Source organism: Channa argus, chromosome 2 (assembly GCF_033026475.1).
Source record: "Channa argus isolate prfri chromosome 2, Channa argus male v1.0, whole genome shotgun sequence".
Taxonomy (NCBI): Eukaryota; Metazoa; Chordata; class Actinopteri; order Anabantiformes; family Channidae; genus Channa; species Channa argus.
In genome coordinates this window covers 21172259-21194569 of record NC_090198.1, presented here as the reverse complement: position 1 = coordinate 21194569, position 22311 = coordinate 21172259, and the positions used below count along the sequence as shown (strand labels likewise).

The following is a 22311-nucleotide window of genomic DNA, read 5'->3' as shown; positions in this document are numbered from 1 at the left end:
AATTTTACAGTTATCCATGAAGTTACAATGGATGTATTTCAGATGTTAGTGTGAAAATGATGTTTCCCCTTTAAAATCTTCAACTTTTTGCTATAGACTATCCGTAGGAAGAGGAAAGTACAGATGCCTGTTTCGCGGCCAGGAGACAGAGAAACAATGTCAGAGCACGAGGAAGAAGACAGTGATGAGGAGGATGGCTATGATCACCAAAGTGGTCATGGTGGCCCAAGTGCCTATGGAGGAGCAAGTGGAGGTACAGGCACTAGCAGACGTCAAGATCGTGAGCGTAGCAGCAGTGGTAAGCGGGATCACAGTGCCTCAAGGGAGAGGAGTGTCTCACCACGCTCCGATCGCCGATCACAAACCTCGTCTGCTCCACCCAGGCCTGCCAAGGTCACCCTCGTCAAGTCCCGCAAAAATGAAGGTGGGTAAAGCAAAGCATCAGAAAATTTGATTACTGGATATTTTGTTAATAAACTCAGTTAAAATACAAACTTAAAAATACTTAAAGAAATTATTAAAAAGAAATGCCATATGCCAAATACCATAACATAGCTTTATGTTTATCAACTCTAAAAACAGAATATGGACTGCGATTGGCAAGCCACATCTTTGTGAAGGACATTTCTCCTGAGAGCCTTGCAGCCAGGGATGGAAATATCCAGGAGGGCGATGTTGTGCTTAAGGTAAGAAAAATGAGGGGAATGGTTACAAAAGTGATTAAAGAAAAGTGATTAAATGGGTAGGGGATTCAAAAAAACACTATATGGGGTAATACATTTGGGTAAAACAGACTAATATTGAAATTATTCTAATAATCAGATTATTTTAAAAATGCATGAATGTTGTTTTTATTCTCTTTTATTCTCTACTTGTCCTTATTTAAGGCATCATTATTGTATTATTGTATTATTATTGTAATTTGAGGTAGTTCTGGGCTGGCTACAATTCCTCTTTGTCTTGTGATGATCCCATAGATTTCAAAAACATATTGGGGTATAAACAGAAAAAAATGTGCAGTGAAAGTGACTTTTCTGTTTAGTTTTTGTACTAACCTGCTTCTCCCCCTTTGGCAGATCAATGGCACAGTTACAGAGAATCTATCACTGATAGATGCGAAGAAGCTGATCGAGAGGTCAAAGGGCAAGTTGAAGATGGTGGTGCAGAGAGATGAACGAGCCACGCTGCTTAACATTCCTGACCTTGATGACAGCATCCCATCAGCCAATAACTCAGACAGAGATGGTGAGACAAACTTATACATACAAGTGTTTCCTTGTTTGGTGCATCTTATACTTTATTGTACGAGGTTTGACTATTTCTTTATAAAAGTATAGTTGTTAATGATGTTTTAACGGTAGCTTTTTTCCCTATTTATTAAATGCTAATACACATGTAATTTAAAATTCACAGACATTTCAGAAATACACTCATTGACATCAGACCATTCAAATCGATCTCAAGGGCAAGGTAATCGATCACGTTCACCTGACAGGCCTGAACCATCTGACCATCTCCGTCACTCACCTCGACAGGTCAGCAATGGCAGGTACGTGAAATACACACACACTCACACAAATTCAGATTTGGTGATAGGTCACAGCTGTCACATATGCCACAGTCCTAGATCCACACTCTCAGACCTTCAATTTCATTCATTATGTTCAGAGCCACAGGTTAGTGAATGCTGAGTAAGCACCTTGCTCCAGGAATGCATAAATCATAGCATGGATAAACCATCACTCTCCCTTAGGAGACATCACCCAGTTTAATTAATGTCCAGGGAAGAGGGGCAGAATTGATCCATTTTGTGTTTCACTTGTTTTTCCATTACTTATGTAAATGTCTTAATTGTCTGTGGTTTAAATATGATCTGGGTTTTAAATGCATTTTAAATGCAATGCTTTTTGACAGAGATTATCTGTATACACTCTATACTCATTATGTGCTGTTCTTTCCATTGATTTAAATGTTTGTACTGTCAATGTATCGCTGTTTTCTCCTGCCAGTTGGAGTTTCCAGTAAGTTATCTATCTTGTAGTTTAGAGGTTGCATAGCTTCTTGTAGCCGACCAACACATAGATGTCAAAAGAAGACACGTACAGATGGCTGTACTTACTCCCAGTCACTGTGGATCTTGGGCATTGTTAGCTCCTAGGCAAGAACAACACACTGATATTGGTTGAGTTGAATGAGATGATTACAGTAGCTTTTGCAGACCTGAATCCAATTGCTAAAACCAAGGACCAGGGAGTGAAATGCAGTAGCCTTGCTCCCTTTGGGAACAGACCAGTGCTAATTCTACCATTGTATGCAATAAGAAAAGACCGATTGTATACATGTGCTGGTTTCTGGAAGTTGTTCACAACAACTAGTTAATTTGACACTGCTAAGTATGGGTGGTTATTCAGTCACTGGCTCCAAATCCATGCCACCTTCAAGCACTTGATCTGGAGTGAACTGTGGGAGCCTCGCATGACCAGGCTTCCATTTCATCATGTTTAGACAATAAGAGCCTTGGGTCACTGTCATACACCTAAGTAAAAAAATCATGTTACAGACAACTGGTTTTTAGTCAAATAGAAACTATGCATAATGAGGTTTTTCAGGGGGCAGGCATATTTAAGCATAAAATAAGCAATTACACGCAAATTTCTCAATTTGTGATCCTGATGAGATGGAGGTCTTGCTGTGTGAAATGTGTGTGCAACATGTGAAATATTACTTACATTACTTGTTCTACATGCATCTCACAATTAGATGGTAGTTGTAGCTGCAGGATGCTACTTCAGTATGCTGCTACTACTTTAGATCTCTAGCTTACTAGTCGCTTGTCAGTCATGTCATGGATAGATTAACCTTCAGTGCTGCTAATTCATTAGATTTACTGTAGTGATTCTCAATTCTGGTCCTTAAAGACCCCTGCTTGTTTTTCAACAACATAGTGCTTATTAGCGGCATCAGGTGTCTTAGTCATTCAGAAGCTGGAAGATACCATCTCAAATGAGGGAAGAGTGGGTTAAGACAGTGTTACTTGTATCTTCAAGCTTGTGATCGAATGAACACACCTGATTTAGGCGATCAGCATTGAATAATTCTAGGGTTATTTAAAACACAAGCAGAGCAGGGGTCTTTAGAGACCACGACTGAGAACCACTCTAATAGATGGTACATTGTGTCTGTGGAGTAACAAAACTTGTTTTAATGCAGGATCAGGGCAGGTTCACTGTTGCACAGATTACTATCAATGTAAGTGAACGCATCTCACTGCTAACAGGCCAGTTTGTGTTTGTGTTGATATTTTCTTGAGTCCTCTTAAATTAGTGTACCAGATATGTCTTTCCAAATGTTATTTTTGTGTACCATTACAGATTTTGTATGACCTGTTAATCTAGGCTCAAACCAATTGTCCTAAGAGGATTTACACCTGCCTTCTATGTACTTGTGGTTTAGGACGTAACTAAGGAAATAAGTCTAGACTGTGATGTAAGGGATTGTTTTTACTATCTCCCTATTCAGAAGGGGGGGGGGGGTGAATAATTTGACATACTTCCCACAGTGCTTTGCCCCAAGCCAGATGGTTCGCTTAACCTGATTGGCTTAGAGAAATTGTTTTGCATGGGACAGGACACTGTTCAGTGTTTCTGAATGCAGGAAATCATCAAAAACAACCTTCATCCAAGTTGTCTCTCATTTAGCATGAATTTATTTTGTGCACGAGCAAAAAACTCTCTATGCTGTCCTTTAAAGAATTTAATTCAAAAACTTCTATCATCATGGTTCATCTTGCAGATATATTTGTGAGTAATTGTCAGTTTTTTTTTAATGTGTTATTCATAGTAAGTATAAAACTGTGTGTGTGTGTGTATATAGGTTATTTTGTACACTTTGTTCATTTAGAAAAAAAGGAGGTGAGAATATCTAGTCGGTTAATTGAGTTAATGTTTTCTTTAAATATTTTGACGCTTGTGATGCAATTATTGAAACTTGAACTGTTTTGCAGTGTAGAGGTTTTTAGTGAGACAAGGTTTATTTAAGCGGTGGAGTCCCCTATCTTCTGCTCTTTTACTTTATCTCTATTTCTCTCAGTTGCTCTCTCTTTCCAGTAACTTACTGTAAGAATATGTACTGTAAGCGGAGGTATTGAAAAACATGCTTCTTTAAAATTTGGTTTGTCAGCATGAAGGCTTTTTTTTAACACCATTCTGTAACATGGAACAGCAGATTCAGGCCACAACACTCTCTCACATCTCTCTCTCTTTCTGTCCCCCACTCTTGCACAATTTTTCTCTTTCTGTTACCGTGTCTCCCTCTTTCTTATTTATACACACAAACACACACACACACACACACACACACACACACACCTTCTCCCATTACAAGTTTGTTATTTATCCCCAGGCTGTAGTTTTCATTTATCCTTCTCTTAACAAACCAGCTCTCCAATGCTGATTCTGTTAATGTGAAGGTGTACAAATCAGACTTGCTTGTAAAGTGGAAGTGTAGAAAGAGCAGCTGGGTAAATTCAGGCATTTAGAAAAGGCTATTCTTAAGTGGAAACACTGCAAATGGGTTACTGGTTAAACTGTAAGTATTAGTCATCGCATGTAAGTGTTGTCTTGGTTTACTTTATTGTGTGAACATGGGTAAAACTATATCTTTTTAAAAGTGAATAGTTATGAGAGAAGTTGCCTGGTCTAAACTAGTGGTACAGCCTGCACCTTCACATTCTTCTACAAAAGCTTTTGAGTACTGCTCAAGTACAGTGCCAATAAGCAGTCATGTGACCAGATTGGAATTCAATCCATTGTTTTAAGCAACAGAGCTCTTTCTACTTTGTTAAACATAGGCCACTAGTCTCTCTTGCTCTCTCTCTGTCTCTGTCTCTCTCTGTCTCTGTCTCTCTTTCTTTCTTTTGCTCACTTGCTTGATCTTTCTCTCACTTTCAGACACAGTTTTTGTTTATTTTAACCAGGTCAAACAGGGCTGAAAAGTATCCCAAATCAAGAGTTTATGTTGGGAGACTTGGTATTATTTCATTCTCTGCCTCAGTGCTTTTATTTGAAACGTACTGAATGTTTAATAAAATATGAATTTATATTAGTCTGAGAAAAAATGTAACTTAGAAATAAAATATTTATAAATCCTCTTTGTTCCAGTTGAACTTGATGTTAGTTTCTGGTTGGAAATATGATTTGCCGTTGTGATTCTATACTGAAAATGGAAAGAAAACCACCATCAAAAAGAAGATGAAAGGAACTTCTTTCCCCCCAACAAAAGCTGTTTCGCCATATTGCTGTTGCTTACTGCCTTTGAGCTTTCTGTCAATTTTCCCTGTCACATAAAACGTAGTCCATGCAATTTCTTTTTGGGGTCATTTTGGTGTTTGCTTTTAAAACATAAACTAAGGTCAGCAGTAATGTTGCTCTCATGTAATATATGCTCCAGTTCAATTGTTTACATTGACAGTCAACTGGTATTGAATTGACATATTTCATCATTGACATAATTTTTGTTCTTTCAGCCATAGAAGTCGAGATGAGGAGCGCATAGCAAAACCAGTAGCCATGTCCACAACAGTCAAAAGCTCTGATGATGGTGTCTTGTCACAGGCCAGTGACCAGGCCAGCAGAGATGACAAACTGTTACCTCCACTGCCTGGTAAAGAACCCACACTTATTAAGGATTAGTGTAGTCTCTTGTTTTGTCTCAACTTCACCACATTTTTTATTTTCGTCTCAATGCATGTAGTGCAAACTTTGAGAAATAAAGATGATGCTAAGGCATCTGTCAAAATCAGAACACAAAATGATTTTCACAAAGCCAGACAATGAGCCACGGTTCAGATCTCTTTTATACTAAGCTCCATCATTTTGTAGACCACCTAAAAAAAAAAACCCATCTGAACACATTATTGTAAATGCTTTCGCTTTCACCCCTGATGTCATTATTACCCAGCTCTTTACTTTGCCAAGTTATTAAACTAATATGACTTTCCTTAGTGTGTGGGCAGACTTTCCTGGAAGTTAATATACTTACTATGTTTATATTTTTGGCAGAACCAAAGCCAGTTTATGCACAGCCTGGTCAGCCTGACGTAGACCTGCCTGTCAGCCCCTCTGATGCCCCTGTACCCAACGCCGCTCATGATGACAGTATTCTCAGGTAAATGTCTTTGATTCACATATGCCTTTTGGCAAGTGTGTAAAGTATATATACAGGGCTTAATTAAGCTCTTTTGACCAATTGCCCAAAGGGCAAGTGGTCAGAGAGTTTTACTTGCATAATAGCCAAACTTACTTATCCAAAACAGAAAATGTTGGCCTTAACATGGACTATTATCATTATAATTGTCATTATCATTGTTATTATTACAACATACAAAACATAAAATTCCGAGGTAATAATATACAATCTCTACTTTTCAAAAATTATTATTACAGATAACTTCTAACCTTGGAGCAGCTGTGGCTCTGCTAGAAAGGGTTGTCCTCTAATATCAGGGTTTAGTTAAGTTATTCGTGTGACTAAAATGTGACTAAAATTTTAGTTATGAATAAGTTACAGAATTTGTCTTTAAATGTGCGCTTTTGTATTAAAAGTTAAAAATAACTAAAGGATTCATTGTTGTATCTGTATATTTTGTTGTTTGAAAAAGCAGAAATACAACAGTGCTATAGTCAGGCAAAAATTCTGATTACAGGTCACAACAAAACCAGAGAAAGAAAAAGAAATGATTAGCAGAAAAACATCTTTCCTACAAAAACGAATTCAGTTTCGCAGATTTGATGAAAGTTACATTAATATGACTAAACAAGGTAAATGCTTCATTTGTTGTCTGGATCCGTGTTATTATTCCTTCATAAAGTTATGATGAAGTTAGTAAACAGAGGTAGGACAGCATCAAATAAAAATTGTGCGCATCTCTACAAAAAAAAATTTGATTTTAACAAATTTGTATTGGGGCAACACAGAAATCAGTGTTTTGGAAACAATGCACAATGTCACATTTATCTTTTGCTTGCCCAATTGGGCAACTGCATGACACATTCCACTTGCCCGGCAATAGAGTTTACTTGCCCCACAAGCCGTTAATGCCAACCCCTATATATTATTTGTATTAATAATCATTTACTAAAAAAAAAAAGGCTACATACCTTGTTCTTGAAATGTAGTTCAGATTACTTTTGTTATGGCTGTTTTGTTACACACACACTCTGCTTGTTTGAATTGCTAGCTGTGTAATGTGTCTCTTAGAATGAATGTTTTTAAAGCAGTGATTTGCTAACTTATTTGCTTAAATTTATCTGCCAACCTGTGTACTCCTGCAGACCAAGTATGAAGCTGGTAAAGTTCAAGAAAGGAGAGAGTGTCGGCCTGCGGCTAGCAGGAGGGAATGATGTGGGGATTTTTGTGGCAGGAGTTTTGGAAGACAGTCCTGCAGCCAAGGAGGGGCTGGAGGAAGGAGACCAGATTCTCAGGGTATGCTGCACTCAATCACTTAAGCGAGATGATTATTTGCTTTCTGCTCAACTTGGTTTTTAATGGTATTATGAGAGAGAAGGAAATTACAGTTGATTATAGTTGATTATTTATAAAAATGTGTCCTTTCCTACAACCAAGGCTCTTCTTGTTCTGCACAGTAAGTGAAAGTACTCCAGAAAACAACTGCTCAGGCTTGTGAAATTCTTTCCAATTTAGTATTTTCTGTCACCTTTTATTCCATGTTACATGTATGGAAGTGAGACGAACATCTGGAGTTATTTTCAAAATAGATAAGCCATAGCTTCCAACACTAACTTAGAAAGTTGTGAAACTAAATGTTCCAGTGGCCACGATAGTTTAATTTCTTGGGAAAGAGATGAGAATACAGTACAATGTATCTATCAGTCTGTGAGTCATTCCCGGGCTCTGCCTCATGTAAAAACACTCCTTGTTTCCAGTGTGAAGAAACAATAGAGGTTGTCTTTGCTCTCTGACCTCGGAACAGTTGACTGTTTGTTTCACTGAATACTAAAGTAACATTGTCAGTGGAATGATGGAAACCCTCTTGATGTCAGTGTTGGATCCATTTTGACCTGTTTAGATAACAGCTACGCATTACACCAGCTCCAACTCTGGAGCTCTGTAATTCAGCTTTGTACTCTGGAATACAGGTGGCCATACAGTATTTTCTCATGATATTAACAGACTGTAATGTATGTATCTGATTAACAAAGATGTTTAATATCTTATCTACTTCTCTTAAAATAAGTGTGTTCCTCCCATGTCACAGTGCTGTGACCACCTTTGAGGCTATTTGTGTGGTTTCCACTGTACAAACACATCATACGGACTTTCAAGACATTGTTTGACATCTTTAGGTGGTTTCCCTTTTGGTTGTGTTTTTCTAGCTGAGCTAAAGACGTCAATCCCTCCTATTTCTGGGAAGGAAAATGTGTCTTTCTAAATTTCAGTGACTAACACCATGAGTTTGTTTCCCTTGCTGCCCCTAAAGCAGAGTCAATAAACAGTAGTCATTGTATTTCGGACAGCAGCAGGAGATGAGGAGGAGGCTGCTGGGCTATAGTGAGAAAACATCACCATGCTTCTGTTGGGAAATGTTTTTTGGTTTTCTTTCCTACTCTTATTCTGTGTGAAAGTGGAGTTGTTTTATTTATTTATTTTTTCTGTCAACTTCAAAATACTTGTTTTCCTTTAACAAATTAAAGGAGACTATGCATTAATCTAGAAGCTTCTCCCTGTTTTTACGCATTTTAACAATATTATTTTAAACCTTTTGGGAGGGTGGCTTATAATAACATAAGACTTTATAATTAGTTATTTTGAATGAGAGTTCACTCATTCTTCAGTTGCAGTATAATTTTATTCTTCTCCAACTCATCTCTTTGGCATTTGTAGGTGAACAATGTGGATTTTGCTAACATCATCCGAGAGGAGGCGGTGCTGTTTCTGCTCGATCTCCCAAGAGGAGAGGAAGTTACTATTCTGGCACAGAAAAAAAAAGATGGTAAGTGATGAGAAAGTACAGGGCTTTGTTTATGTTGTGAACATATCAGGCAATAAAACCTGCACATTAAAAGGACTGCAGTAATAATGTTATTGTCTGCCTTTCTTCAGTGTATCGACGGATAGTGGAATCAGATGTGGGTGACTCCTTCTACATTCGCACACATTTTGAATATGAAAAAGAGTCACCATATGGGCTGAGCTTTAACAAGGGTGAGGTGTTCCGTGTAGTAGACACTCTCTACAATGGCAAATTGGGTTCCTGGCTCGCTATCCGTATTGGCAAGAACCATCAGGAAGTGGAAAGGGGCATCATTCCCAACAAGAACAGGTAAAAGAAACTTGGGGACATGCCTGTGATGCCTGTAAAGCTTGTTCTGGCACTTTTTGAATAGGCAGGGGTGGAGGGAAAGTAATAGAAGCATGGTATTTGATCGTAGGCGAGGAAAGAAATTTTTAAGTGTATATCATTCCATCTGTTATTGTGTTTTCCTACTTTTATAATGATTTTGTTTCTAATAATTGCACTTATGTTGAAGAGAATCATTAGTTGCCTATGTTTCTGAGGGTATGGAGTATACTGTACAGTACACCATGATGTTGCTAAAAGGATGATTTTATTTGGGCCAATTCCACAGCCTCCAGCAGAGATTCCTCACTATCTTGCTAACAGAAAAAACACAGCATGCATCCCTCATTAACCATTGTGGGTTAAACCTCAGCTGAGTTTAAATTCCCCTACCTGATACTTTCAAAATATAAAACCATGAAATCATTTACAAAACATCAACAATATTAAGAAAGCCAACACTAAGGGAAGGCGGCTCATTTCTCAGAGGCATTAGTAATTAGTTCATTAAACATACCCTATATCACTGCTTATTTTACATTCATTCTTTGTGATAAAGTTAGTGGCCTGCGGTACATGAATTTTATTTTAAAAAAAGATGTCTATCGTAAATGAGCATATCAGCAGTTAAAACATAAGGATTATTTAATTGCAAAATCAAAACATTACACTACTGTATGTGTTGTGGTGCTTCACTTCACTAATCGTATTAGTATTGTACAATGGTAAGTAGTACACTCAATTTTGAATAGGTAAACTTTCTAGTAATGAGTAATGATTTTGACCAAAGTCAAAGTTGAACTATCTCCTACTCTTCCCTCTACAGAGCTGAGCAGCTATCCAGTGTGCAGTACACCCTCCCCAAAACACCAGGGGGGGACAGAGCAGACTTCTGGAGATTCCGAGGATTGCGAAGCTCCAAGAGAAATTTGCGGAAGAGCAGGGAGGACCTGTCAGCCCAGCCAGTTCAGACAAAGTTCCCTGCCTATGAGAGGGTGGTACTGAGAGAAGGTGAGTCTTAAGAGAATACAGAGGCCAAAGCAGGATCAACAATTAACTGGAGACTCCGACATCTGTAAACTTGCTGTAGGATAGTCATTTATGAAGTGTTTGACAAATTTCAACCCTATAGCTGAATGAAACGCAAGGCTGTTTCTGACAAAAACCCAACAATTAACCACAAGTTATGTTTTGTTAACACAAAATATTATTTTTTACATTTATAAAGGACAAAATAATTTTTATGTAATTATGTAATGTACAACAGAAACATTGAAAAAAAGAAAAAAAAAAAACGTTATGCTGGCCCCAATGCATGACAGAAATATTTTTTAACTAAATGTAATTAGATATGTACTCCTAGCTTATGTTTTCTAAATGTTGCATAATGTTAACCTTTTGGTAATTTGTTCTTTTACAGCTGGATTCTTAAGGCCTGTGGTTATCTTTGGGCCAATAGCAGATGTAGCCAGGGAGAAACTAGCCAGAGAGGAGCCCGACATTTATGAACTAGCAAGTAAGTAGTAAAATGTGCATATCCCCATTTTTATTAATTTTCAGGTTTTGTGTACTAATATATTGAAATTCTTAGATTAATAACAGCTGTCAGTCAACAGCAAATATAGCACTCATTCCCCTACATTCTAGAAAATTCCACAGCTAACCACATATATTTGAAAAAGTGCTCTCTGTTGGATTGTGATGCACTGAACACATTGGATTGTGATGCTAAGCAAGTTCCTTTAAAAATATGTTCCCCTTAAATTTCTTTTTTACTACATAACATTCTGCTCAACTCCAGAAAATACTTACCATTACTAGGTATTTGGAATTTATTTTAGTAGGTCAGTTATTTAGGTTAGTCAAGTTTCTCTCTTCTCTATTATTTGTTAATGTGCCACACTCTAAGCAGAAAAAGTCTCTCTTGCATTTCAGTTTACCTCCTCTTACTTTATACTTTACGGAGGCATCTTTAATATGTGTTTTTGTAAGTTGTGACATGTCTTTTACGGCCATTTATTTTCAATTCCCTTAGGTTTACAGACCCACATGCCATTGCAACCACACCCACATTCAGTACACACCCACAAAAAATGTGATTCCATTACTTGATGTTTATTTGCGCAACTACAGTGATATTTGTGTAACTGTGTTTTCTTTCCAGAAACACAGAAACAGCAAGGAGGGGAAAGTATGTCACTTAGTGCATTAACTTTAATTTGTTAAATTGGATTCAGTGAATGGCACATGTATAAATTAGTGTTTGGTGACTAGCTGCCTATTTTCTAGATAAACAGTAGCCCTGGCCTGGTTAATGTGTGCAGGGGAATAGCACTTGGATTTTAAAAAATGAATTTGCCATCACAGTAACTGACCTAACTGTAGAAAGAAATTCAGTATCTTACTCACACACAGGTAGTGCACCACAGTCGCCAATTTGCCGACTGTATTTTACTATACAGAGATTCAAAGACATTTCTGCCACACAATTACAGATCAAAGTTTGCACATTTGAAGATATTTGGTACGATATCACCACTAGCAGACATTTTGCTGTGTGAGATACAGATCCCTTACTTTTAATTGAATTTAGCTAATGTGAAAATATGTTTTCCATTCTAGATTCTTTGCACAATTTAAATTGTTATAGAATTGTGTGTCTGTGTGATATTTTTTTCTCTTGTCCCTACTAATAGAAGAATTTGTCACTGTTACACAGTCAATAATAAAGTACACACAAAAAAAATTAAATTGTAAGTAAATTCAGTGGTATTCCCCTCCTAATGCAACTTGCATCATAAGGAATGAATCTAGCAAGGCAGCATGTTGAGCTGTGCAGTTAAATATGCAGTGGAAACAGAGATGTATGTGGTGGTGGCGGTGTTGCAAAACGTTTTACAAACTCAATGTACAAGCCAATGAAAAGTGGCATTTACTTACCAGAATGGCGAACCAGAGATTTCATTCCAAGGTCAAAGCTGAATGTTTTGATTACTTGATTTGCTATATTGTATATAATGATAGTTGCATTCAGACATAATTTTTTAAAAAATATACAAATGTCTCCAGCTTTGCAAAATATGAACATTTTAGCATGTTGTGTAACCCTGTGTAAATTTTCCCATTGTAATTTGCTCATGATTGATTGTTTGATGGCCAATATTCAAACTTGCAGTTTAAAGTGGGTTTGAACTACAGTTGTGACACTGATCACAACCTAGGTATTGGAGGTCTAAATGACCCAATGACTATCAAAAATTAAGTTTTTTAGATTTCTCAAAAATTGGGGCAATATTTAAAAAAGTATTTTCTTAACATTACTGCATATGCTTGAACCTCTGCATGCATGGCTTTATGTAAAGCAATTGTTCTTTATAAAACTTTGATATTTTTTAGAAAGCTATGGCCAGTGTTTGCCCCTTATAGATTCTGTTCTGAATGATAGAAACGAAGCATGACCCCAGTTTAAGTCATTACTGTACTAAAGACCCCATGAGCCATGGCTGCCCTCAAATGAACCTTGTGTTCCTAGGCAGGAACCATTGCTTATCTTTGTTTGAATCATAACCCATTTTACACATCCTTGCTTAAATCCCTGAGGCTTACAATGACACTGTATTCTCATTAATCTCAAATGACCCTCCTGCTCTCGTGTACATCTTTCATGTCAGCGGTTTTCATGTAACACATTTTGCGCACTATAATTTATACTGTTAAATGCAGTTGCACGCATACATTCATTATACACTAGGTTTTATTTCCCAAAACCTACCCAAAATACCTAATGACTATTGCATGAACTGGCAGCTGTCCTTCTTTTGACTTTAGTATGTAGCTGTTTTCATAAACGTACACTTGTCCTCTCCTCCACAATGATTATTATTCTGCATTAATTGTTCTATTTATGGGAGTCGACAACTGCACGTTATAAAGATGTCTAATTGGGGCACAGCCTGTGTTTATTGTTTTGCTTCGTGATGATGTGATGCAGTAACGGTGTTTGTCTTCGGTAGAGAGTGAACCCAGGGATGCAGGAACTGACCAGAAAAGTTCGGGCATTATCCGTCTGCACACCATTAAACAGATCATTGACCGAGTGAGTAAAAATAGATATATACACATGTTTAATTACCAATGATGGAGGGCAACCTTCCTTTTGACAGATTTGTTGTAATAATGAAAAGATGGCAGGGAGCCATAATAATATACATAGCTCTTTGCTGCCCCCTGGTGTACTGAACATACTAATAAATATATAATAATACTAATAAAGTAACTGAATAACGAAAATGTTTTGAAATGTAATGATTCATGTTTATATTATCAGCTAATCCAGACTTAGATGTTGATCCTAAAGATTTAAGATCTGCAGCTCACAGTATGACAATATCTTAAATGAACACAATGCATTAAAAAAGATTAAAAAATAAATGTTTTCTTGTGTAAAGGACAAGCATGCAGTGTTGGACATCACACCAAATGCAGTGGACCGTCTGAACTACGCCCAGTGGTATCCGATTGTAGTATTTCTCAACCCAGACACCAAGCAGGGTGTCAAGAACATGAGGACCCGCCTCTGCCCTGAGTCTAGGAAGAGTGCCAGAAAACTCTATGATCGAGCCCACAAATTAAGGAAGAACAACCACCACCTTTTCACAAGTGAGTCTAATGCAAGGACAATGGGCAGAGGAATAATGGGCAGTCCACATAGAAGGAGCATGGTACGGTTTGAATGACGGTGCTTTCACAGGGGGCATAGATGCTCTTCGCAGGCAGTTGACAGCTGAGTGCCACAGTGTTGCAACACTGTGCTTTTTGTAGTCGTTCCTGTCAAACTTCTTGCAAAAGCTGGTTCAGCACTGACCGTCAAACATGAGCGTCTCCAGGGCCCTTTTCTGGCCCTGCAGTCCTCTTGTCAAAGAAAATGTACATTTACAAATTTATTGTATTTTAAATTTATTCAGAAAATCAGGCTTCATAACAATATCCTAAAATTGTTACTTAGAAAACTTCACAATACTTGATTATATTGGCAATGAAGAAAGTTAAATTTAAAACAAAAGTCAAGAGTGTTTCTGCATCATGTCTCTAAGAACTTACAAAAACAGAAGAACACTACAATCAACTTTACTATGACTGCTCTTATTTACACTTGATCAGCATGAACATTTTGGACTGAAGTGGAAAAATTGCCAGAGGATCTTAAAAACATTATTTGGAAATTGCTTACAAACACTGGCAATCATATAAAAGTGGCAAAGTATTTATGGAGAGGGCATATCTGAACTGAACATTTAATTAGGTTTATAATTGATAATTGAATACTTGTGTAGTACCAATTAGATTGAAGAAATTATTTTAACTTTTTGCACCCTCTTTGTCTATTCAGCCACTATTAACTTGAACAACATGAATGATGGTTGGTTTGGAGCGCTGAAAGAGATAATCCAACAGCAGCAGAACCAGCTTGTGTGGGTGTCAGAGGGCAAGGTAAGACACTCAACGTGCACACACGACCGCACACATTGGAATTTACTTTTCTGCTTCCCATATGACATCACTTTTTTCTTTCTTTAGGCTGATGGTGCAGCTGAGGATGACCTAGACATCCATGACGACCGCCTGTCCTACCTGTCGGCACCTGGCAGTGAGTATTCCATGTACAGCACCGACAGCCGCCACACCTCTGACTACGAGGACACGGACACAGAGGGTGGAGCCTACACTGACCAGGAGCTGGACGAAACACTGAATGATGACGTGGGTCCACCCACTGAGCCTGCCATCACCCGCTCATCTGAGCCTGTCCGTGAGGACCCGTCTCTTATCCAGGAGCCCCATGGCTACGCTGGCTACCCCCACATAGTGCAGCCAGACCCCTTGAACCGCATTGACCCCGCTGGGTTCAAGGCACCAGTGCCACAGCAGGTAGCGTTTCTGAGAGCTGCACGTCTCCCCTGTTGTCTGGAGGATGTGGTGTGCGTTAGAAGGGTGTTCTGGAGGCGCTATTGAGTGCACTTTTTTATTTTTACAGCTATTTAGTTTATTTACTGTTACAAAACAGTATCAGTGAGAAAGTAAAAAGGTTTGTGGTCAGGTATTTATTGCAATATACTATAATATATATTTAAAACAAAATACGTTATAATATTTCAAATATATTTTATTTATTTGCCCCTATGTGTTTATTTATTGATATTTCTGAGTGTGTCTTTTATTTTTGAAAAGGAGAATAACTTTTGCTGTTGTACTCTGTATTACCACAAGCTGTCTTATCGATGTGACTGTTGCTGATATCACTGGGACAACAAATGTTTGTGTCATTAACTCTACTTACCTGTGTGCACTTCCTGCCTTTTCTTTTAGCTGTGATTGGGACTGTGAATATAGGACACCAGAAAATATTATGTGCATGTTGCAAATGCCAGTGTTAATTCAGTGTAACTGTGAAATGTATCTATCAATATCCAATCGGCTGTTGGCATACCCACCACATGTAGTCTCATGATGTCTTAATGACGTAAAAGGGGAAAAAAATAATTGTATTGTAACCGTAGCATTAAAATCAAATTAGTGTTCTCTATCAATGCAATTTTGTCCTGCTGCTAATTCCTAACTTTCACATGCCATTGGCTGATATACAGCTGCTATTGTCTGTAATGTGAAGGCAGGTGATTAGGTCTTTGTATAGGTGTAAGCTAAAAAAAATAGAGGAGGACACTGTTTAACAGGGTTCATAAAGGTAGTAGCAGTTGTTAAAACTGCGCCATACTGTATAAGCGCATGTTATTAAACATTTCTGAACCACTTCACAGAAAGCAGAGGCCGCTGCCATCCCTAGCATCCCCCAGCAGCCTGAACCCCTGGCTGAGACAATAGCCCCTGCTGTCGACGTTTCTATAAAAACTGTAGGGGTTCTCAGCCCTGATGGGGCTCCTGCAGTTCGTCAGCCAAGCCCGAATCCAGAGGCTGGCTCAGTTAAGAGGCTCACCCCTGAGCTAGTCCCTCACAGCATCACACCAGAACCTCTCCAGTCTGGACTGGCCAGTTCCGAACCAAAGGTATCCATATGAGCGTCCCTGAAGGCTGTGTGACCTGGTCCAGCTCAGCTCGGTCTGGCCTCCTGCTGCTGCTCCTTCCTGTCTACCTATCTACCTCCTGCTGCCACGCTTCTCTCTCTCCTTCTGCCTTGCATGTCTGCTGACCACAGCCCTGCTCAAAAGAGACAGAAGTGTGTGTGTGTGTGTGTGTATGTGAGAGAGGGAGAGAAAGAATTATGTGTGAAACAGTGTATACATATGTGCACGTGAAAGCAATTGCTGGTAAACAACAGTGGGCTTGAAGGTGATTGCTTCACTGATATGGAAAACATGTAAAATAGCAGTGGAAATACTGCAGCTCTCACTGTTGCTTATCCTTTTTGCATGGCTGTTACAATGTTTGCCTCATTTTCTGTTCAGCACCACAAGTAGAAATGTGCTCTATTTATCATTGCAGATTGAATGAATGGTTTCCTTGTAAAAGTAGCCATCAAATTTCCAACAATTTAGTCCATGTTCAGTCCGGTGTTTTAATGTAGCCATGGCCAAGTAACAAAAAACAACTGAACTCAAATGTAGTTTAGATTTGGCCAGATTATTAATGGTTACTTTTTAAATGACAGGATTTTAAATATGTTTTTGTACAGTGGGTATGTGCTCGTAATGTTCAATATTACTGTGGATTTTTAAGTTGCATTTATAATTACATCAAGACAGTGGGAGACATTTTTCCTTGTGAATACAACACTGCGCACAAAGTGTGAATAAACCACAAATTATTAGTAAGATTAATTCTACCCTTGAGCAAGTGGTCATTTAAGGTAGTGTACACACTTTTTTACATTTATTCAGTGAAGACAAGAAAAGTGGATCCCATTGTTTTGTTGTATTTTAAGTTTAATTTCTGTGTTTATTTTGGATTTGCAGTGATACATTGTGGTGGTTTTTGTTGTTGTTTTTTTTTTTTTTAAGGTGAAATGAGTGTGTAATATATCGTCTGACTAGTAACTCCTCCTTCTCAGTTTCTCTATTTCAGGTCTTTCCCTTCTTTCTTCCCCTGCTATTAATTTCATTGACTTATTTAACATTCTCTTCCTCATTCTTTAACAGATTTATTTTCTTGTACAATATCACATAATTTGTTTCTGTGTAGTATGATTATATGAGGTAACCATATTCTTTGTTTTGTATTTGGTAGATGTTTCATAAAGAACCATACAGCACAGACAACACAGGGAGAATCAGTCACAGCATGAAGCCTGTCACTTACAACCCTCAGCAGGGATATCACCCTGACCAGCAGCCATACAGAGATTATGACCACCCACCTAGTCGGTATGATGTCAGCAGCAGTGGAGTCAGCAGTGGAGGTGGCTTCCCAGAACCAAAGTACCGCAACTACGACTCTAACCCACCCTACGAAAACAGCGTGCCTCACTATGACCAGCAACAGTGGAACCCCTACCCGCTCTCTACTGCCATCTCCCAGGGCTACAGTGGCCGTTTGCCATATGGTGATGGCCCTGAATCCCAGTACACACCTCCTCTCCGCTACGACGAACCTCCACAACACCAGGGATTTGATGGACGGCCTCGCTACGGTAAACCAACAGCTCCTGGGCCAGTCCGTTTTGATGATCCTCCCCCTCCTGTTCCAGGGCCTGAAATGCACTACAACCAGGATTCTCATCTGAGCACATACCCCCCAGGTGCCCGCTCCCCAGAACCTGCTTCTCAGCGGCCTGCCTATAACCAGGCGCCAGCACCACAACAGAAAGGCTACAAGTCTCAACAGTATGACCCTGCTTCTCTGAACACTGACACAACCCTTATTCCTCCTACAAAATTAGAGGCCCTCTCCCCTGTAGATACCCCAAAGCCTGCACCTGCCAGAGATGAACAACAAGAAGACGACCCTGCCATGCGACCCCAGTCAGTCCTGACAAGGGTCAAGATGTTTGAAAACAAACGCTCTGTGTCTGTGGACCGAGCCAGAGATACAAATGATTCATTGGGGAACAAGGTAAACTGTTGCTTTGTAATTTATGCTTATTCAATCAATGGTGTTCTCATCCTGTAAATTTCTTTAAGTTTTTAACTAATTAGCACATTAGCGGGGAGTAGTTAGTAGTTCTTAATTTTTTTTATCCTAGCTACAGTACAATGCATATTGCTTTTGCTTCTGTAGGCAGCTGATTTACCCTTGAAAGCAGGTGGAGTAATCCCTAAAGCAAATTCTCTGAGCAACCTGGATCAAGAGAAAAACTTTAGGTAAGACTTTACTTAATGTGTTTTCACTCAAGTACGCAAGTACTTTTATTTTGACTACTTGTCACTCTTCATATCCTGCTCTCCTCTCAGTTTTTTACTTGTTACTTTGTCCCACCAATCCAGAGCCCCAGAGCCTCAGAAACCTCAGTCCAGGGCAGTTGATGATATTGTACGCTCCAACCACTACGATCCTGATGAGGATGAAGACTACTATAGGAAACAGCTTTCTTATTTTGACAGACTCCAGACTGGTCCCAGCAAACCTCAAACACAAGCACAACCAACTCACAACTATCCCAGGTGATCCACCTTCATAGTTGAAACATTCTAAAATATTGTGTTTTTATAAAACATCTTTGGCTCTTGTACTAATATTTGAGTGTCTGTTCCAACTTTTAAGTACCTGTAGTGTCCTTTTTATGTTTTGTTTTATTTATTTTCTGCTGGAAAGTTTTTGTCTTGATGGTTTTGATGTTTTGATACAGGACCGAATCAGTCGAGAAACCAAGTCCATTGGAGAAAAAATACGAACCAGTTTCTCAAGTGACACCATCTGTGCCACCAGCCACACTGCCCAAACCCACAACTGAAGGTACAATTTTAAAGTTTATAGCAAACTTGGAAATTAATAGGATGTCCTACAAATAAACAGATACTCCTAACTAACCCATGGCTAACCCTTGTCGCTCTTCCACAGCCAAGCCTCCTGCTCGAGAGGACACTGTCCAGACAAACTTTCTGCCTCACAAGAGTTTCCCTGAGAAGTCTCCAGTTAATGGCAATAGTGAACAGCCTCCAAAACCAGTCACTAGTTCCGGGGCTCTACCAGCAACCAACTACAATCGCTATGTGCCCAAACCCTACACCACCTCTGCCAGGCCTTTCGCACGGATGTTCGAAAGTCCTAAATTCAACCACAACCTTCTGCCCAATGACAAGCCAGAGATCACTCCAAAGGTAAGCGGATTGCGGTCAAATCATTCTGTTTGAGCATGGTCAAGATGGTCAAATAACTAATGTTACAAGAGGGGCTACATTTAAATAATAATCAGACTGACCCCCTCAGGTTTGTACGAAAGATTTGTACCAGATTTGTCACGGTTTAAATGCATGTTATATTTAATAAGCTGAACTCATTCTCAGGTTCACTGATTATAAATAGAAAATATTACAGTTTTGAGCTACTTTAAATTACTTGGTCATACATATTGTAATCTTATCAGCTGATAATTAAAAAGAAGTATTTAACCACATGAATTAGCTGTGTTGACTTTTGTTACAAAAACTGCATGTATCCTGTTGCTTAAAAAACAAGAATTTGTTGTCACACTGCTAAGAGCTGATGTATCAGAAATAACAAAGCTACAATACTGTAAACAACCCTGTGTTTGGAACAGGGCCAGAGCACCAGCCCAGTGAAGCCTCAGATACTGCCGCCGCCACAGAACACGGACCATGACAGTGGCCTGGACACTTTCACACGCACTATGGACAACCGCTCCAAATACCAGCACAACAACATCAATGCTGTTCCCAAGGCCATTCCTGTGAGGTAAAAAAATTGCAAAAACAAAAAAAGACAGTCTCCCTACCGATTAAATCAGAAGTATTCTGTTGAATGAGAGTGAAAGTACATGTTTCTGTTCCCCAGCCCCAGTGCCCTGGATGATGATGAAGATGAAGATGAGGGCCACACAGTGGTTGCAACAGCTCGAGGTATCTTTAACTCCAATGGTGGTGTCCTGAGCTCCATTGAGACTGGTGTCAGCATAATAATCCCTCAGGGTGCCATCCCAGATGGTGTGGAGCAGGAAATCTACTTCAAAGTCTGCAGAGACAACAGCATCCTGCCACCACTTGACAAGGAGAAAGGTAACTTATCAAAAATGGTCGGGACAAATGAACCAGGGGAATTCTTTATTCGACATTATTCTATGTATAATAAAGCCAATACAATGGCCTTACAGTGTTTGTGATTAAAGTTTATTTAGGGAGTATTCTTCCTTGACATCCATATCCCAACTTTTTTTTTGTTAAATGAAACTGAACTATACAGAACTAACAATCAGTCTGGTGTCTCTGGAAAATTTTGCTCTTTGCATTTAGAAAATTTTAGAATACCATAATAAAGCACACTTGGGTTGTTTCCATTGTGAGGGACCATTAGTAAAAGGCTCAAATTTATCTACAGTGTACAACGTATCTACAGTGTTGAACATTTGCTGTAGATGGTAAAGCAGTGGTATAGCTGTTACTTATTTTTTTGGTCATTATATGCATGGATTATGGGTTGCTGATTCTTGCAGTTGGACATGTTGAACTCTAAATGAAGTGGGTTAACTATACCCAGTTCAGGACTACAGAGGAACAATTGTAAAGGATGTGTTTGTATGTGTACATTTATAAAAATCATGAATTTGTGTGTTTGTGTTTTCAGGAGAGACTCTGCTCAGCCCTCTCGTGATGTGCGGACCTCATGGTCTCAAGTTTTTGAAGCCTGTGGAGCTACGCTTACCTCACTGTGCGTCTATGACCCCTGATGGTTGGTCTTTTGCTCTAAAATCCTCCGACTCCTCGTCGGGTATGCTGTGCTCTCTCTGTTCTTCCGGGGTCGTTTGGGCTGGCTGTGTGACAATTTTAGTGTTGCAAATTACCTCTCAATCAGATTTTACTCCTAGTTTTGGTTCTCTTCTTATTTAAAAATCACTTCTGTAAGATCATATTAAACTATTTATTCGCAATGTCTGAGAATCAATCTAGGTGGAAAATCTTGTCTTTTTATCATAATTCTGGCTTTGTTTGTTTTTTTCCATCATTTGCACTAGTTAACCCACCACACAATCTCTCATTTGCTGTTTCACTGGTTTTCTTTTATGTAGTGTTTTTGCTAAAATAGCAGTATTTATTCATTTGTTTTCTCCTCATCACCTAAACAAGTTTCTTTTACTTAATTTAAAATGCATGTGCCAGATCCTTGGCTGTACATTAATAATATTTTAATCAAGTATAACTGTATTGTGCATGCTGTGCTACTCTTTTAAGAGCAAGTTTCTCACATAGCCACCCAAATTCTGACCTGAAGAACAGCTTTTAGAAATCTGATGGAAATTGGAACACTGTCAAAGCCAATAGTCATCCTCATAATCCTCTATATTTAAACATAATATTGTACAAAGACCTTGTTGTTATGAAGTCAAAGTATACTGATTTAAATTTAGCCATTTCAATCCTGAGGGATTTTTATTATTTTAAGATTGCTTTCAAGTGGCAAGAAAAAAGTTTGCTAATTATTACTTCTTTATTTTGGCTGTAATTTTTTTGTGAAAAGATGTGTGGTTGTGAAAATTGATCAGTGAAAAGCAGGGAGCCAGAAATATGCAAATAATACCCAGATTCCATGAAGTTAGGATGATGTGTAAAACCTAAATAAATGCAATGATTTGCAAACCTCATCAACCCATATTTTATTCACAGTACAACATCAGCTGATTAGGAATTTGATGGCAGCAACACATCTCAAAAATGTTGTTCATCATTGTGTAGCATCCCCTCTTCTTTTAACACCTTTCTGTAAACATCTGGGAAGTGAGGAGACCAGTTGCTGGAGTTCAGGAGAGAAATGTTGTCCCATTCTTGTCTGAT

General features: G+C 38.7%; 1 protein-coding gene across 10 annotated transcripts in view; it reads left to right on the top strand.

Moving 5' to 3' along the window:
• Positions 1 to 22311, top strand: part of tjp1a (tight junction protein 1a) — an 83176-nt gene that overhangs the window by 55778 nt on the left and 5087 nt on the right. For 4 of the 10 annotated variants that reach the window (XM_067496332.1, XM_067496339.1, XM_067496338.1 and 1 more), the window contains 25 exons: positions 97 to 424; positions 583 to 686; positions 1077 to 1245; positions 1414 to 1549; positions 5525 to 5661; positions 6060 to 6165; positions 7332 to 7482; positions 8902 to 9010; positions 9121 to 9340; positions 10185 to 10369; positions 10779 to 10874; positions 11523 to 11549; positions 13372 to 13454; positions 13807 to 14017; positions 14748 to 14848; positions 14936 to 15286; positions 16174 to 16419; positions 17597 to 18421; positions 18587 to 18669; positions 18793 to 18969; positions 19155 to 19261; positions 19367 to 19626; positions 20067 to 20221; positions 20321 to 20541; positions 21107 to 21250. In XM_067496332.1, the coding sequence (XP_067352433.1) occupies positions 97 to 424; positions 583 to 686; positions 1077 to 1245; positions 1414 to 1549; positions 5525 to 5661; positions 6060 to 6165; positions 7332 to 7482; positions 8902 to 9010; positions 9121 to 9340; positions 10185 to 10369; positions 10779 to 10874; positions 11523 to 11549; positions 13372 to 13454; positions 13807 to 14017; positions 14748 to 14848; positions 14936 to 15286; positions 16174 to 16419; positions 17597 to 18421; positions 18587 to 18669; positions 18793 to 18969; positions 19155 to 19261; positions 19367 to 19626; positions 20067 to 20221; positions 20321 to 20541; positions 21107 to 21250 (4732 nt within the window). The remainder of the gene's footprint in view (positions 1 to 96; positions 425 to 582; positions 687 to 1076; positions 1246 to 1413; positions 1550 to 5524; positions 5662 to 6059; positions 6166 to 7331; positions 7483 to 8901; positions 9011 to 9120; positions 9341 to 10184; positions 10370 to 10778; positions 10875 to 11522; positions 11550 to 13371; positions 13455 to 13806; positions 14018 to 14747; positions 14849 to 14935; positions 15287 to 16173; positions 16420 to 17596; positions 18422 to 18586; positions 18670 to 18792; positions 18970 to 19154; positions 19262 to 19366; positions 19627 to 20066; positions 20222 to 20320; positions 20542 to 21106; positions 21251 to 22311) is intronic. The other 6 variants (XM_067496335.1, XM_067496334.1, XM_067496336.1 and 3 more) reach the window with 6 other exon arrangements.